Here is a 17,931-nt window from a genome sequence, read left to right as displayed (position 1 = left end):
ACGATGCTTTTTAGGCCGAAGAGGATTTTTTCACTACAATACTACAAGTGACCACTTATGGTATTGTAGCCAGCGAGACTGAGCAGCGGCAACGTGTCTGGTTCTCTTAATACATCAATGCATTTTACTAAAAGAGGTAAAACTCCAATATTTCACAAAAAATCAAAGATGAGAGAAAAGTTCTGTAAAATGAATCAAAATTTATGTGTCAGAATTTTGTTTTTTCTTCTTTCCAACAAATTGTCATCTCACAATCTCTCAGATTTATCTTCTGACTCTTATAAAGTCCTGAAGATCAAATAATAACAAAATGCTGCTCATGCACTGATTCATCAGTATTAATAATGTACTTTATTAAACATATTTACTATAGTCAAACCCTGATTTTCTTCAAAACAAGCACTCTTATTTAAGTAGGATTTTAAATGTAGGACTTTTGCTTGTAACTGAGTATTTTTACATTGTGGTACTTTTACTTAAGTAAAGGATCTGAGTACTTCTTCCACTACTGGCTGCACCTGGAGGCTGTTACCCCATGTGAGACCCCCCATACTTCGTGGAAGGCAGTCACGAAAGCTTACCATAGCAGAATGTAGGGGAGCTGCCTCAAGTGTAGGCCTGTGTTATTTTTAACACATCCATCTGTGTATTTATGGACAACACACTTTTCAGCCCGTTGTCATGACAGATGACGAAGCAAGTTCATGACTTTGGTATGATGCAGTCAAACTGTGAGCTCAAGACCAACAAAATACACATATCCTTTCATACATGTACTGCACATAAGTGATTCTCAAAATAAATAAATCCTTTTCATGCAGTGGCTGCTCAGAGGAGTGAGTGCTGCTGAAACAGTGTCACTCTGACACTCGTTGTGCTCTCGAATTATCAGTTGTCTCTATAAAGAGCCTCAGATCTCAGTTCCAGTCGATATTTGGACTCTGCTGCCCAGGGGAAAGTAAAAAGGGCAGCGCTGCAATGTTTAATCCCCCAAAACATTCCAGCTCTGTGTAATCAGACCAGACAACTGTGGCTTCTTTTGCATCTGTCGCTGCAGAGCTGCAGAATGACTCCTAAGCTGTTGTTGATGTACATGTTTCGCAGCTGTTAGCATGAACGTATGTGCAAATAACGGAAAATTAAGAATCAGTGTTGCATGGGTCTAACAAAGCATGGCAGGGGCGGGGATTTCCATCATCCCCTGCTTTGCGTCTTCCCAAAATGTCCCAGTGTCGCCTTACAAAGAGTTTTTATTTTTAGCCGGGGGGGGTTGTGAGCATTACCGCCTGGCCCACATCTCGATGAGGGCTGAATTCAGGTTGCATTTTTAAAAAGGGGTGGGTGGAGTTTCCCCTCTCTTCTGTCCCCAGACCTGAGTTTGGGTCACAGTGGTTGGGTGTTGCCACTCTCCGGTCTCCAAGCTGGTAACCCCAACGGTCGTCGTCCTTTTTCCCCAAACTAAACCACAAATCTGTGACTTTCAATCAAGTGTCACACAAATTTGAAGCAAGATCATCAGATTTAAGGCCCCCTCCATCATCGAAACACTGCAATGGATCAGCACAAGTATCGCACAGCGGGAGTCCATGAGAAGCTGGAGATCATCGGGGTGGAGGATGAGGCCGGGAACCCCATCAGCGCCCTGACCATCCTGTCGCTGCTGGAGCGCGTGGCCGGCATCATCGACAACGTCCAGTCCTGCCAGCAGCGTATGGAGGAGCGTCAACTGGAACTGGAGACCAACATCAAGACCATCCAAGGCGACGTCCTGAAGCTTGCCAAGGACCACAACGACACCAGCGGCACGGTGGAGAAGCTCCTGCAGAAGACCCGCAAGGTCAGCGCCAACGTCAAGGAGGTCCGGACACGTGTCGAGAAGCAAAACGTTCGTGTCAAGAAGGTAGAATCTACGCAGGATGAGCTGCTCACCCGCAACAAGTTCCGCGTCGTCATCTATCAGGTAAGCAGAGGTTTGGATGAATCTGTTGGACGAAGTAGAAAACATCCAAGATAAAAGGTTGTTTTAAAGGTTTTGTCAACCCTTAAACAGTAGAAGTGAAAACACCAAATAATCACGACTGGAGGGACCAAGTTTTCATTTCTTTTAAAAATCTTTATGCAGTTTGTTTAATGGCAAAACAGTTTCAATTAATTATTAACGTCATACATCAAGCGTGAATGTCAAATATTTCCTGGTTTCAGCTTTTCAAATGTTTGTCTGTGTTTTCTCTTTGTAAATGGGTATTTGGGGTTTGTTCATAACCATTCCTTCATTTTTTATCTTGTCATTTAAAATGATTAATTGATTAATCTAAAAATATATATTCGGCAGATTAATCCAGTGATTTCCAACCTGGGTGTCAACCAGATACCTGAGAGGTCTTGAGGTGATTAACTGGATGGGAAAACAGAAAAATATGTTTCTGCTCACAAAATTCTGTTTAATTTTTCTGATTTTGTTCAGTTTTTGTTTTTGGCTTATAAATTACTGGATACTTTCACATCTTCAGGCCCCTAAAAAGTACTTCAATAAAACAATAATAAGATTGTACTATAGATAAACCTTTGTTTTAAAGGACATCAATGCAAACTAATTGATGTGAAATAGTTATGTTAGAATATCAATAACAATGCTTAAAGCTGGTGTCAAATTCTATGTTTTTCTGGATATTAAATATACATGACAAATTGGAAAATCAAAGTTTAAAGAACAATCATTATTGATGACTATTATTTAAGAGTTTAACAATCAAAAACTCATCTGTAGACTATCAGGACTGTGTGGGTGTGGTTTGATCAGATTTCACTGACAGTGCAGACGACATCAGCAAAGACTCTACTACTGTCATCATATTTTGATTCCAATGATAACTCCTAATTGGTGAATGGAAATATGTGACATCATCTTCGTCCAGCTGAGCCCCACCCATTTCAAACCAGTGAGAAGTGAGACCAAAACAGAAAACAACCAGAATCGTCTTAACTTTGATTGGAAATTCTCAGTAATGCTGCATTCACATCATATCGGAGTTCCATGATTACGAGCTTCAGACGAGCGTTCTCGTTAACCTCCAAGTTATAATTACAACTGAGAAACTGGGATTTTTCTGAAAGCTCTGATATATCCCACTTTGTGCGTAATAATACAGAAGTGCCTGAAAACCAGACAAATATGTACACATCAGTCAAAGCCATTAAACACAAATTTAATGGATATACAGTATTTTAATCTCTCAGACGACCAACTTAGTTATAATATAACCTTCCTGTGTGTCATGAACGAGGACTCAAATGCAGACTCACAAGACAGGCAGATGAAACGAGAAGGTAATTTAATGCAAAAGCAAAAAACCTCAGGCTTACAGGTAGAAACAGAAACCAGTTCAAAGCAGATAAACAGGTGATAAACCACAGGAACAGATAAAGTCCAAGATCAGGACAGCTAGAGAGCAAATGTCCCATAAAACAACTTCAATGACCTGGCAAAGAACAAAGGAAAAGGACCAGTAGAAATAGTGATGAGCTAATGAGGGAATGGGCAGCAGGTGCAGACAATTACTGAGTTGGGACAGGTGCGTGGACGGGGGAAAAGGAGGGAAAGTCCGAGGGCATCTGGTGGACAGCTTGAAGATGGCGGGTCTAGGGGGGGATTTGGAGGAAAGAACATGGCCTGTGAGAAGTGAGCAGGGGCTGAAAACAGACTGAGGGCAATGCAGAGGAGGGCTGGAGATGAGAGGATGTGGCTGCAGAGAGCAGATAGTGACAGATCATGATACTGTTGTCAAGTCTTTAAATATAAATCTTTCAAATATCCATCCGACATAGTGTTTTCTATTGACAGAAGTTGTAAAATAAAGCTGGAAGTACTGACAAAAATGTGATAAACATATCAATAAATTTGTGTACTTATTAATAATTGTAGGCCTTATTGTCTCTACTGGTTTTCCGTCATTCTTTGACCTTGAAAAAGGTATTAAATTCTATGTAGTACTGAAAAGTTAAATTCAATTTGGTGAACACTGCAGTAACTCTGTCCATCACTGTGTGAAGTGGGGCAGCTCAATCATCCAAAGAGCAGTTCTGATGAAGTATATAATGGCAGCTTAAGAATCTGAATGAGGAAATTGGTTTTCAGGGAAAATTGGTTATAAGAATGTCTGAATTTCGTCAATACAGGAACTGTATGCTAAGACAGGGCAGCTCCTCTCTCTGGATTATCAGATCCGGAGGTCTTGTTCATGTTTCCGTTTCCGTTTTACGAGAAACTGGAGCATAATTAAGTTAATGATCAAAAATAGAGTAGATTAATTCCTGCAGACGGTCGGTACAAACTCTGTGCCAAGCAGCGAGATCTTAACTCAAATGAACTCTGACTCAATTCATTAAGTGAGAGGGTGAGCGGGAGGGATGTGAGGAAATTAATGGTAGTTTCAGGTCCAAGCCCTTAAGAGCCCCTCGTCTCCGTTAACTCTGGCAATTTTGAGAAAAGCATCCTTATTAACGTTGAGAGCAAGCGACCGTAATCAGGTCAGGTGAAAAACGTGAAAACAAGATGATTCACCTTCAGAGTTTTACTGATTTTTTACTGATTTGAAACACTTCATCGAACTCTGCAGGCAGACGAGACACTTTAAATTTCAAGAACACACAGGGGCGGACTTTACCATCAGGCTAGGTAGGCAACTGCCTGGGGCCCCCAACAGCTATAGATTTATTATGATGTTCAGATATGAAAAAATATTGCATTATGTTACTATCATTACTCAACATAACCCGAAATAACTTACAAAAGGCCCCCAAGGCGCTTAAAAAATGTGAAACTATATACTTCTACTTCAGAGGAAAACATTGTACCACTTCATTTATCTGACAGATTAATGTTACTGGTTATGTTGCAGATTCAGATATTACTCACAAATATATAACAATTAAAATATGATGCATTATTATTCATTTAACTATCCAGCAATATATAAGAATTAAAAGCTCCACCTTGAGGTAAATTAAATATATTGTGCTAATAATTCCTCTCTTTCACTCTTCAGTTTTAAAATTTGAATGCAGGATTTTAACTGTTAAAGTACTTTAACATTGGCGTATTAATACTTTTACTCTAATAATTACTACTACCACCACTGCCAACATTCCCAGTCAGAGAAAGTATGAAAATAAAGTAAGATAGAGTTTGTCTGAGGCCACGAAATCACAACAATCTGAGCGCTTATTGAAACCACGAGCATCGAAATCAGCAACATTTGCATGAACAAACGTTCACGTCGAGTCATCTTTCAACACGAAGGGTCCAAAAATAGACCAAACGAGGTGTCTTATCTGCAAATAGACACCGATGACTCGTCCTTTTACGAGCGCAAAGAGAGTGAGAATACTCCGAGGCTGCTGCTGATTGAGGAGGCCGTCGCTGTCGAAGAGATGGACAGACTTTATAATAGTAGTGAATTGGAGAGCTGAGGGATTTTCTCTGGAAGCAGCTGGTGGGATGACAGATGATTCTGTGAACCGAGAGTAGTTTTAATGGTGATCAAAGACGTTCTGTGCGTCGCTGCGGGCGCTGCGACCGCGGCTTTGGTCAGACAAGATGAGAACAGTGTCAAATGAAACACACAGAGCCCGGTTAGTGTCAGGGGTGAAGATTTCTGATGAATCATTGTTTTAAATTATGATTTGAATACTTATTTCGTAGAGGTTTTAACTCAGTTTGTCACTTTAAACACCCACCTCTCTGCAGACTCCATGTTTCTATGGTTTCAGTCGTCTAATCTTCTGTGCTTTGTTCCTGATTAATTTTATGCAACTGTGCTCTCTTTGAAAATAACCACAGTGACTGAAAAGATGAGACCTCTAATCTATCAATAGATGTATTACATGTTCACATTCATATAAGTATCATAAAGTGATCACTGTAAATGAAGGCGCAACAGTGTTTGGTAAAAGGTTTGTTTCATTCATTTCCTTGACCTAATACACTATTTCATGCTCTCAAATTAATAATTTGTGCTTTAAACTCACTACATCTGCACTTTCCATCACTCGGGAATATGACTTCACTAATGGAAGTGTTAAAGATGATATAAAGTTGTCTTATTAAAGCCAAAAACCAAAGTATATCCAAGTATCTTAGTTACTTATCAGAGTTAAATCCAGTAGGTCAAAGCAATAAAATAATCTGATAAATAATGTAAAGCAGACACATTTTAAAACTATAACTTCAGTGATTTATTGAGTTGTTACACATCCTGATACATGTGACACTCACTAAAATCAGCAAAGCTTTAAAATAAGTTATTATTAATTTACCCCTGAAAGCATTTTAACATGTTAAACTGAATAAAGGTTTTTTTTTCTGTGTAGATTAAAGAGGTTTTACAGGATCTTTTTAAAAAATTATTAACTAAATCTTCTGATTCAAGGTGCAGGTAATCCATTAAAATAACTTAATATCACAAATGAATATAAAGTAATGGGCAAATATACATTTCAGCTTCATATGATTGGAAGAACGTTATACTGGACATAATCTTTATTCATCTTTATCTTCATCTTCAGGTTTCCTACGGACAACACCAAGACCTGTTAGTTTGTGCTTTTATTGAAAATCTTTACATTTATAAATTTAAATGCCATTTCAATCAGTTTTCTGACTAAATTTTACTTCTTGTCCATATGGAAATCCCTCTGAATAAAGCATCCAGGCCAGTTTAACTCTGTTATAAAATAGAAACCTTGTTGATGATAAAGATGAAGGACTGTCCTGGAGATAAACACTAGTCTATACGTACAGATATACATTCAGCAGTCGCTATTAAATGGAGATGCTTTCCTCGTTAACGTCCAGACTTCAGAATAGTAACCGGAGTGTTATGTGCTGTGCGAGCAGCTGCCGTGGATCCGTGACAGAGAGACCTATTCTGGGATCTCCACATTCTCCGTCGCTGCCAGCAGGGACACGCTGTAAACTGCTGTCAACCAGCATCAGGGTCTGACATGCCAGCCAATCAGCCAGTGCGGTAGTTTGAAAATAAAAAAAAATCTGTTTGGTATGTACGACTGGGTACCACAGAACCCAGAATCTAAAGATCCCTTCCTGTAGAGGGGCCCTCAATTAAAATCTTTTTTTAGTTTGAGGGACCTTTTGATTACAGTAAAGAGTATTAAAGCTTCCATGGTGCATATAGATGAATATATGTTTGCTTCATCAAGTCACTGGGTCAACTGGGGCTAAATAGCTTGTATTAACCCCAAATCTGGCCCAGAATTTTAAATAACATAATGTAGAAAGGTGCTCTGGTGCTCTTCAGTTTGGGGATCCTACTAGTTTAGAGTTATTAGAAAGATTTGAGGGTAAATTTAAAAAGCCTTTAATACTTTATGGCCGTTTCTGAACAAGCTAGGGTAGCCTTCTAGTCTTCATGGACTAGGAACATGTCACCCAGTGCAGCGATGTGACTCATTGATATGTTTTTAATAGTTTTTGGACAACAACGGAGGTCTACTTCACAGAGGAATAAGATATATCAGGCTTCGGATACACACACAATACTTTTAAGAAGATCAGTTCATCGTTGGTTTGGATCCAAACATGAGATTTGTTTGATAAGAAGAAAATTATAGAAAATCACCAGCCTTATCTTTTAAAGTTAGTGGAACAATCGTAGTAATGGTTTCCTGTGGCAAAGTCCACTGTCGGGTTAATGCCTCCATCCATCCTTCCGCCTCTGAATGAGGAAATCTGTCCACATATATATACGTCATCTGAACTGCACCACTGCTCCGGATCAAAATTACTACGACTGCTAGATGATCTGTCACTCAAACGTGACTATATGTCGTTTTTGGGCGACTGACTTTACGACCTTTAATGTAATTTTCTTTGAGGAAAGTTTCAGTCTGCAAGCTTTCATGTTGTACATTTTTTTAAAACAGGCCCCTGCAAGACAAAAAAAAATGTTGGGGACCCCTCATTTACAAGATATTTAGATGTATCATCTCGTTCCAAAGAAAACAATACTGTATGTTTTGAGCTAAAGCAGATATTTCAGCCCACTCTGTGTCTCAGCAGTGCATTGAGTCCAGGTTTAGCTCAGTCTGGTTTTCTCTCCCCCGCCCTGCCTGCAGAGGAGACAGTCGCAGTGTTGGGTTTCCTCATGACTGATGTGCTGTCGGTTATTCTGAGGGCTCCCTTCATCTCCTAATATAGAGCTTCAGCTCTGGTCATTTAGCCAGGAAGCAACAAGCGGTTTGTTAGAGACAGTCGTCGCCAGTGGCTGAATAATGAAGGCTGGGACAGTGGGCAGTAATAAGAAAAAGATAAATGGCTGCTGGTTTACACTCAGGGCCGGTCCACCTCTGCTGTTGTTCCCAACATTAGAGGACAATGTGTAATTTTTAGAGGAGTTAATGGGTTTTTATTTTGTGATATTTCTGCTTTGTGGCAATGAGAAAAGCTGAGTTAAACTGCTCACAGGCAAACAGATTAAAACAAGAGGTCACCAAGCTGCTGTTACAGGAGAACATTTGATTTACAAAGTTCATTGACAGTTTTAGTGACGTTACATGTTGGTACAATGTTTTGCTGTCTACTACTATACTGCTTCACAGTCAGCCCCTGTCAGCTGAACTCACATCCATTCATACGACTCCCACAAAAGGTGGACACGTCAACCATTTATACTTTTATCCATTAATACAGCTCTATAAACCATTTTCACACTACTTGAAGGTTTCATTTAAAACATTTACTCATCACATTCACATCTATTTCAACAATTTATACATTACATTCAGTTAACTGCCTCTGTTTGCTCCCTAACTAGTAATTTCTTTTTCTAATTCAATGAGCTACTGCACAGTCTTAACTCGTATCCCCTGGCAACTGCAGAAGTACCAGAGTACCCCTGGTTGGGATTCACTGTTCTAGTATTTAACATTTTATAATAGTAAGTAATGTAATAGTAACGTTATCTGTCAAAATGTTCTGACTCCTGAGAACATTTCAGTGTTGTTATTAAGGTCAAGGTTACATCATGTTTCTTAGAACAACAGTCTGAGAAAACAGTCTGTTTTAGTCTTATCAAGCTTCTCACAGCAGGAAATCACTCCCAACTGGCCAAAACTTCTCAGAGTGACACATTTTTGGTCCTAGGAGAACGTAGGAAGTCACTCCTATCTCAGCCGATATTTAAGTGTTCCCAGAGGAGTCCTGACCTGCCAGGAGACGGTGTTCAGACAGACAGAGATATTCAGTGAGAGGAGAGGTGTTTTGGTAACGCTGAGTTACACTATACTGTAATGGAGAACATGCAGCTTTGCAACACTTCAGCATCTTAAATCAAACTTTGATCACACGTCATAAAGATGATATGCATGACAAGGGTCCTCAGTGAGAGACTTCACCAGATCTCACCGGGTAATCCAGCGGTGGCAGCTTTATTTATTAAGTTAATGCAGTTGGTTTTTATTTAATGTAGACTTAAAGAAATGTCATTTTTCCAGTGTTCCAGTGGTGGAGAGTTGTACGAGCCATCATCTGATTTGCTCGATTTGTTGGTGAGCTCTTTAACTCGACTGCCATCTAAATAATATGCTTTTAAAAGTTTGTTATTTTCCAAAACACTGACTCAGCTGACTGATTGACTGCAGGTCTGGACCTCTTCCAACTTCTCTCAGACTGAGGAGCTACTTTAAAATATTTTTTGAATTACCTGCAGACCAAAAACTGAGCAGTCCTAAAGTTAGGACAGACTCCGACGATGTTTTGTGAATACAGCCGCAGATTACATCAGGCTCCTTGGAGAACATTCCTACTTTTCAGGATATTATAATTAAGATCCAGATTATGTTCAATCTACAGAGCTGGAAGGGGCGGCATCTTGCATAGCTTCGTTCTCCCGTATATAAAATTAGTAACAGGCACCACCCTGATGAAGGTGAGATAAAAGTTTAGTGAATAAAGCAGAGTGGTGCAGTGGAGAAGAGTTGTGCGACCTGTTTTAATTTTGCATTGAAGCTCAAGGTGGTCTGCATCTCACTGTGTGTGTGGCTTGATATAATGACTGTTTGTAAAATTAAACTGTGCTCAGCAGCAGAGTCTCTCTCTCTCTCTCTCCGCCACCCGAGGTTATTAATACACGCCTTGACCCACATTGCCTGCCGCTGTAATTATTGTGTCATTCACAGAGACTGGATGCGCTCTGATCACTCCTCCCTGATTAATGAGTGTGATCGTTGTAGGTGGCCGAGCTTAATTAGGATTAATTGGTTTTCACATCCAAAGTCACCTGTAGGGCGCAGCAGGTGGAGCTGGGCTGTTTCTGTCGGCCATCAAGAGGCACATCAGAGTGTAATCCGTTTTTATGGGTTTTGGTGTATTTTTAGAAAAGTGAGACTCTGTGTTCTTGGACTGTCACAAAGAGGTGCTTTGAGCTAAATGCTAACACAAAGGTGTGGTTGGAAAGTGAATGTGAATTTTTGCATCTTTTGCACAAATTTGACTGTGTTTATTTGATCCAAACAGCCAAAATACCAACTGTACGTTAGCTGTAAGTGAGCTACCAACCAAAGCTTAGAGATACATACAGATTTCAAGTTGAAACATTTCCAACTTGTGCAGCAAATTTACTACTAATCATGTCTTTCCATTGACCTTGTATGCAGTCACGCTGCCTCTAAAATTTGCTTCAAGGTTGCCTTAGCACTTAGTAACAATGCTAACATGCTAAAATTTGCTTATTAGCGGAAAATACAAAATACAGCTGCGGTTGAAGGGAATGTGAGTAGTTTTGCAGGTATTTGGTCATAAAGTATGTTATTGGGATACATCATCTGGGAACCATAAATGTCCAAATTTTATATCAATCCTTCCAGTAAATGTGGAAAGGTGAAAACTTTGACCTGTTGGTGGCACTGGATGAAAATTCAGTAGATTTCATCCTGTGGTAACCATAAGAATGTAAACCAAATTTCATGGCAATCCATCCAATAGTTGTAGAGATATTTCAGTCTAAACATGGTGGTGGAGGTACAAACAGATGGTGTCATTATTATTACCAGCTGTCTTGAGTCACAGGTGTTGTTCCTGCCAGAAGCTTCCTGTATGAATGAGTCTCAGTTTCTCCTCATATGTAAAAATAGAAAAACTTGATCTCATGAAGATCCCAGTGTGTTCAGAGGCAAGAGGCTGCAGGTCCGGTCTGACAGAGTATCGTGTTTTCTATCAGGACCTGCATCATCTCGACAAGCAACATAACATTTTATCCTTAATGGACAGAGAGTCAGATGAGACAATGGATATCCATTTCATCTCCGTGCTTATACTACAGTCCAATTTAATATATCGACAAGTCCTACCACCAGTTGGCTCAAAACTTCAAAGAGCAAAGCAGATGCTGAGATTAAAAAAATTTGTAGAATCACAATTTTAAAAAACTTAAACATTTGTGGAAATATTTGCTGCCTTCCCCAGAGTCCCATGAGATGTAGGTCCAGGATGTGTCTAGCCTGCTGCATTCATGTCATCAGACAAGACAGTCAAGACAGTTGTATGATTACAGAGTTAGAAATACCTTCACTGACAAAATTACATTATATCCATTAAATATGTGTTTGTCACCATGAACAATAGGCTTTGGCTGACATGAGGCGTCCTTATTGGCTAGATTTTCAGCCAAGCCGGATACATCTGAGCTTTTAGAAAAGATTAGAACGTTTCCCAGTCGTGATGCTCACACTGAACGTTTACACGGAACAGGTTCTTCTTCTTCTTCATTCTGATTTCCAGCAGACTACATGCCTTGTGGCACACATTGCTGTATCTGATAAGGGGACCGAACTGGTTTGTCCATTGACCATTCCAATAAAGTTCTATACAAACAAGATAGTCACATGGCCTTGTTGTCAACAAACACAAAGGCAGCTGTACTTTTAGCCATTTTCCTTTGTGGAAACTTCCCCGAACGCTGGATTAGCCTGTTCTCCACAGACCCTGTTCACACAATGCGCTCTTTCATCTGCGCCATGTTTGTAATTGTTTACTTCTGTGCTTCTTATTCATCATTCTTATGCTGAATTGTGAGACTGTGAAACTGCTTAAACTGCAGACAGCCAACCAAAATTTCTGACATTCAAGAAATTCAACCAATCGTTGTTGATCATTCAGGTAATTAATCAAGTATTGTGACCTTAAACTGCACGTCAAACCACAATGACTGCAGTTGGAAGCAACCAACTTGGTTAAAATCTGTACAGTTTCTGCCTGGCTTAATACAACCAGAGATGTTAATGCAATGCATACCTGGGCATAAACAGTATTTGGTAAATTGTATGACCCTACTCTCAAGCAAGTTGTTTCTTTTTGTCGTTTTTCTCTCTCTGGATCCATTTAGATGCTGCATTTTCCCGATTTGATGTGTTTATATAGAAATACAGACACTGAAAGCTCTGTCCTGTCTTTCTTCTTCTCTGTAGGGCGAGGCAGAGATCCCATCAGTGGCTGTCACTAAGTCTCCTAAAGGAACAGGCCTGGAGGGGCTGGAGATTGAGCCCGACGCCTACGATCTCCCTGCTGACCTCTCCTCCGATGAGGAGTACCTGAGCGTGGAGGAGTCCGACCCCTCACGAGCCGCCCGCATCAAGAAGTCAATGGCGAAAAGTGGGGAGACCCTGAAGGCTGCCTTCTCCAAGGAGAACATGAGCAAAACCAAAGGCAACTTGGGCACCAGGTTCCACAACTTCGGTGAGAGAGTCATGTCGCCTGAAAGGAGGGAGAAGATGCACCAAGCCGGCGAGCGCCTGAAGCACTCCGGCGAACGGCTGAAGGAGAATATTGCCAAGAAAGCCCCAAACAAAGAGACCTTCCGCATCAAGCTGAAGAAGGAGAGGGCCGTCGCTGAGGGCCAGGAGGTTGCCGACGCCGAGTCTGAGCACCACACGCAGGCCCAGAAGGGGGACGCTTCAGAGGCCAGCCCAGCCGTCACCTACACCGAGGTCGTCACAGAAACCAAGAGGGAGGGACCTGTGGAGGAGGCCGGCGCTACCCGGATAGCCGGAGGAGAGGAGGATTACAGGAAGTAGATCAGCTGCAATGTTGCAGCGCTGATATGAAGAGGAGGCTGGAAATTAGAGAAAGCTCATAATGCCCAGAAGTTACAGAGAAGGTCTTTGATTGGTCAACATCGACGAAGGACGTTTTTATGTTCTTGAGTTGGGTGTTGGTACTGATACCACAAATCTATTTCAGGGAGTGGATTCAAGTCTAGTTATTCTATCAAATCTAATGTTTCACTTATTTTGAACAACTATATAATTTAAAACCACTTAATCTGATACAAACTCAGACATGAATGTGAGAATCTTTATTTATATGCACTAAGAAGAATTAAAGTTTAGGATTGAAGGTAAATAGTTCCTAAAGTCACTGATGTGATGGGATCGGTTGTGTTGCGTTTGGGTTTATTTGCACAAGATGGCTGGATGGAAAAGACAGATGGATGAAACGGTTGAAAAGTCTTTGAGAAGGATGATGAATGTTGATGTGAAGTTAGTGTATCTGGATGTACATATAATGTTGTACATACTGCCAAAACAAGGAAGGTGAAGTTAGTCCGAGCAGGCCTCAGCTGGTCTCTGAGAAGCCTAGTGAGAAAAAAAAAACAAAAAACATGGATTCAACGTCAGACTGGTTTCTGTACGAGAAACAAATCTAGTAGGAAGCAAAGAATTTTTGTGGTGCTTAAAAGTAGCATCAGTTAATTGCATAGATAAACATTAAAGCTGCACCAGGCAAAGAGAAATAAGCTTTGGGACTTCATTACTCAGAAATCCACAGAGGCTAAACTGTTATAATTCATGCTGAATGCTTAATATCGAGCAGGATAAAACTGAATGAATAGTTATCTGGAGATGAACTTTGGCTGTACGATAGGCAGAGAGTTGGTCACAGAGGGATAAAATGTGGTTTGCATTTACTAAATTAGTATCAGATTACTTTAGTTAACTTTATGTTTTCCATTTGGTTTCACTTCATTCATTCAGCTTGCAGTTGTGTCCATGTTAGCCAATGCTTTGTTGGGAGTGTTTTGCTCCAACCAATCAGTAGCAAGTGACGGACACAAAGCGGCTGCTAGCAGCAGTTAACTTAACATTTTTGTTGAACAAATATGCAGATTTCAGACTTATTTCTGAACACATATGTCATTTTTGTGTCACTATTTCTCAGGATTATAGCCAGGTACCTTACTAGCTAACTGTGTAGGAAGATTCTTTATCTCATCTACAAAACTCTGATTGTTTGGGTGTTTCTACAGCCGGCTGAAATAACCGGCTGACCTTTGAATCACTGAACAAATTGGAGATGTGGGTAGAAATTTAGAGGTCTGGAACTAGGCTACTTTAAAGCGAGAATATAATTTTTATAATTTTTGCTGAACAGCGTCCACTGTTGCCACAAGTGGTAATTACAGGATAACAGCATATTGAAATTCCCTTCCGACATGCCCTTTAGTCAGCTGCTTGAAAGATGTAAGAGAGCAAGTGAAATGGGACCTCAAGCAGGAAAAAACAAATAAAGAGGAGTTATAAATCCAGTGAACTGACTGACATTAGCCTCTGAGTGCGTTTACTTCTAGATGTCTTGTGCTTTATTTTGGGCCCATTTCCCCCCAATATTCAGCCTGAAACAGTCGGTATCTTTGGAAATTTTGGGATCTCCACTAGAATTTGAAATAAAGTTTGACTAAAGCTCAGCCAAGCAAACAAACACTGATAAAATCTTTGCCCAATGCAGCTTTAAGTTTAAGTGAGCAGCACATAACTAAAGAGATAAAACTAATAAAAACTTTGCATGAACCTTATAGTAACGCAGTCCCTTATAACTTAAGCTTATCTTGATTGTCATGTTATAGACATTAGATGGCTGTAATTACTCTTCTCATAGTGAATGTAGTGGATTTAAGGCAGTCTGAGATGTGGTGTTGGTGGCTTCAAAGCTTTTTGGTGTATAAATGTGTTTTTTTTTTTCAATTTCGCTGCTTGATATTTATAGTTTCTTTTGAAGTTCTGCAAGTTTATTCTCCTGGAGTGATTAGTGATGTGAAAGCTTTCATCAGGATGATAGGATTCAAAGTTTTTTGGAGCTTCAGTCATCAGATACTCTTAATATTTTCTGTAGAAGCTTTGCTTAGTGCTGTCATTTCACATTAATACAGTGTCTTACACTTGCTGTATAGCTTTAAACCTCTGTTTCATATCATAGCTTCCTGTATTTCTGCTGGTGAGTTACACTGTACCGATGTTGAATTTAATGCCGTAGACTGAGTATTTGGTTTGAACATTTTTGATTACCAACTCAATTTTATGTTTTTTACAATCATCACAATCCAGTTTTGACACTTTACAATGAAAAACAGCTGATTGAAGACCTGTGTTGTTGTTTTGGCCTGTAATGTAAAAACAGCACCAGACATTTATCCTTTTGTTGTTGTTGTCATCGTTTTTGTATGAATAAAGTTCTCATGAATGTTCTCTGAATGTCAACTTAACATTTCATTATATTTTATGAGGACAAAATATTGTCTCTGCTGGATAAAAAAAACACTTGAACTGCAGTTTTTGGTGTGTTTTTTTCATCATTTGACATATTGCAGCTTGCAGTTAACGTTTTGCTTAAATTGTCATCCATCAAAAATGTCTCCTACTAATATTATAGCCACGTTTAACACGGGATGTAAAAGTAAATGTAATATTAATGCAGACAGTTAAGATCAAACCAGGGTTATGAGATTTTGGAGTAAAATATTTCCATTTTAGCAGATGTTTTGCAGATTTTTCACGTTCAGTTTTGGTGAATTTTGACACACCGATTTGTAGCATTCACCAATTGCAAACAACTCTGTGTCCTATAAATTAAGTTCTTATGCAACTGAATTGCAACAGCAAATACGTTTAGCTAGAAATGTAATGCTGGCTGAATTTCTCTCAACATAATGAGAAAATGTTAATTAAAGTATTTGGCAAATTGCAAAAATGTTGATACTGAACGTATGAGTGAAATGTTCAGCTCAGTCTGCATCTCCATGAACTACAGAAGGAAATATCCGGCTCTTTAGTAGCTAAATGCTTCACTACTGTATGTTCACCAGCTAGTTGCTAACTTTGTCTGTCGTTTGGTGGTGGGCAGGTAAAAGTAAAGTAGCATCTAGTCATTTGATCCACTGTTAATAAAAAAAAAAAAAATGATTTGAGCAGCTTTAATTATACCATGTTAAAATGGTCACAGTTAGTATGTTAACACACTAACATACTGTATAACATTTAGCGTGTTAGCATGCAAATGTGAGAATGTTAGTATCAATCTCAAAGTCCAGCTGAGGCTGAGGAGACTTTGGTAATTTTCTGTTGATGTATCCTGTCATGAAATGTTGGACAAGTTGATATTTTGCATGGATGAAATAACCACAGTCATTAGCGTTCATCCTCTGAGGACCATTAACATATCTGTACCATATTTCATGGCCATGTGGAGATATTTCACATTAGACTAAAGTGTTGGACCAATAATGGACAGGCCAGCTTTACTATCCCTAGAGACATGCTAGTGTGGATAATGTAACTGGAGTTAAATCATTTCAGTGCAATTTTACTTTTATCTTATTGCATCTTTGTAGTTTTAGATGAGCAAAATTGATATATTTGTCCCAAAGTTATACCTCAGTTTTCAGTTTTGTTTTGCTTTATACAACTACTGATTAACATCTGCTGCAAAAAGTCAAATCAAGTCAAATCTGTTAAGCACTCTTGACAAAACTACTTAAATATACTGGCAGAAAGCAACACAGAGCAAACTGATCAAAGAAAATGAAGCCAACAGGGCAGAGTCTGTGCCAGTTTTGTATGTGTGTCCATGTGCAAAGAACCATTGAACAGCATCCATTTGTGACAAGTGACATCCTAGTCTTAGCCTGCTTTGTCATGTCGATATTTCTACCCTGCTCTGTGCGTCAGTAAAACCAGGACAACGTCTTTGTTTCCTCTTCACTGTTCTCCATCTGTCCCCGGGCCCCATTACACCCAAACTTTGATTCAGTCTTGACAAACAGTGTGTGTACAACAGCAGCAGCAGTCGAGCAGGGTTTTGTCCTGAGATGAACTCAGCACAGCAGCAGCCATGGTGAGGGCTGCTCGCTGAGAAGAAACAAGCGGGAGGAAAAGCAAAAGGCAGGGGAGGGCAAAAAACAGACAAAGAGTAAGACAGATAAGTGGGACATAACAAATAAGAGAAGGGAAAAAAAGCCAGACAGAAAAATGAAAAGAGGAGAAAAAACAGCATGAGTGAGTGACATGGAGAGACACAATGAGCCATGAAGACGCAGAGCAACAGGAAAGCAGCATGGAAGACAAAGAGAAAGAACAGCCAGTGACAGGAAAAGCAAGAGAGGGGGAAAGATAAACAGACAAAACATGAAGAATCACAGATGGAGCACCCTCCATTTAGACTCTAAATGCTTTGCTCACAGAGAATGAGGACAATTTCTCAGGTTTTGTTGTTAAAACTGGGTGGAAACAATTAGAGATTCTGCATTGCAGAACCAATCCAAAGTATTTAGGGCGACCCTTCATATTGGGGTGTTGACATGCATTTCACTACAGAGGAGAACGGGGGAGAGAGCATCATTTTATGGTAAGGCATGTCCTTGACAAAATGTAAGGGACGTAGGTTCCTCATTCTCGCCACTGTTCAACCAACTACCGTGCATTTAGAAATCCTCAGACTTCGGTAGGCGGAGATCTCCTATTGTCTGGTATCATGAGGACAGGGACCGGGAAAGAGGGATATATCAAAATCAAGTGATAGAGAGTAAGAGGGACAACAAGACGGAGAGTGAAAAACAAAGACAAAGACATTGAGTGGGAGAAATAGAA

The 17,931-nt window shown here is 39.8% G+C and overlaps 1 protein-coding gene across 1 annotated transcript; it reads left to right on the top strand.

The window, feature by feature from the left end:
* The first annotated feature begins 454 nt into the window (after nt 1-454).
* cavin4a (caveolae associated protein 4a) lies at nt 455-15,617 on the top strand. The gene is made up of 2 exons (XM_042427841.1): nt 455-1,960; nt 12,481-15,617. Exons 1-2 carry the CDS (start codon nt 1,553-1,555, stop codon nt 13,084-13,086), a joined length of 1,014 nt encoding a protein of 337 aa, XP_042283775.1. The 5' UTR covers nt 455-1,552; the 3' UTR covers nt 13,087-15,617.
* Nucleotides 15,618-17,931: the final 2,314 nt, after the last annotated feature.

The sequence above is a fragment of the Thunnus maccoyii genome, chromosome 12, assembly GCF_910596095.1.
Source record: "Thunnus maccoyii chromosome 12, fThuMac1.1, whole genome shotgun sequence".
In the NCBI taxonomy this organism is placed as follows: Eukaryota; Metazoa; Chordata; class Actinopteri; order Scombriformes; family Scombridae; genus Thunnus; species Thunnus maccoyii.
The sequence above is the reverse complement of the archived record's forward strand: the minus strand, read 5'-3'. Positions and strand labels throughout refer to the sequence as shown.

What these genes read in the sequence shown, in the direction of transcription:
- cavin4a (XM_042427841.1), top strand. Translation starts at nt 1,553, where the DNA reads ATGGATCAGCACAAGTATCGCACAGCGGGAGTCCATGAGAAGCTGGAG. An exon ending in TCCGCGTCGTCATCTATCAG is followed by an intron (nt 1,961 to 12,480) that starts GTAAGCAGAGGT and finishes TCTTCTCTGTAG; the next exon opens with GGCGAGGCAGAGATCCCATC.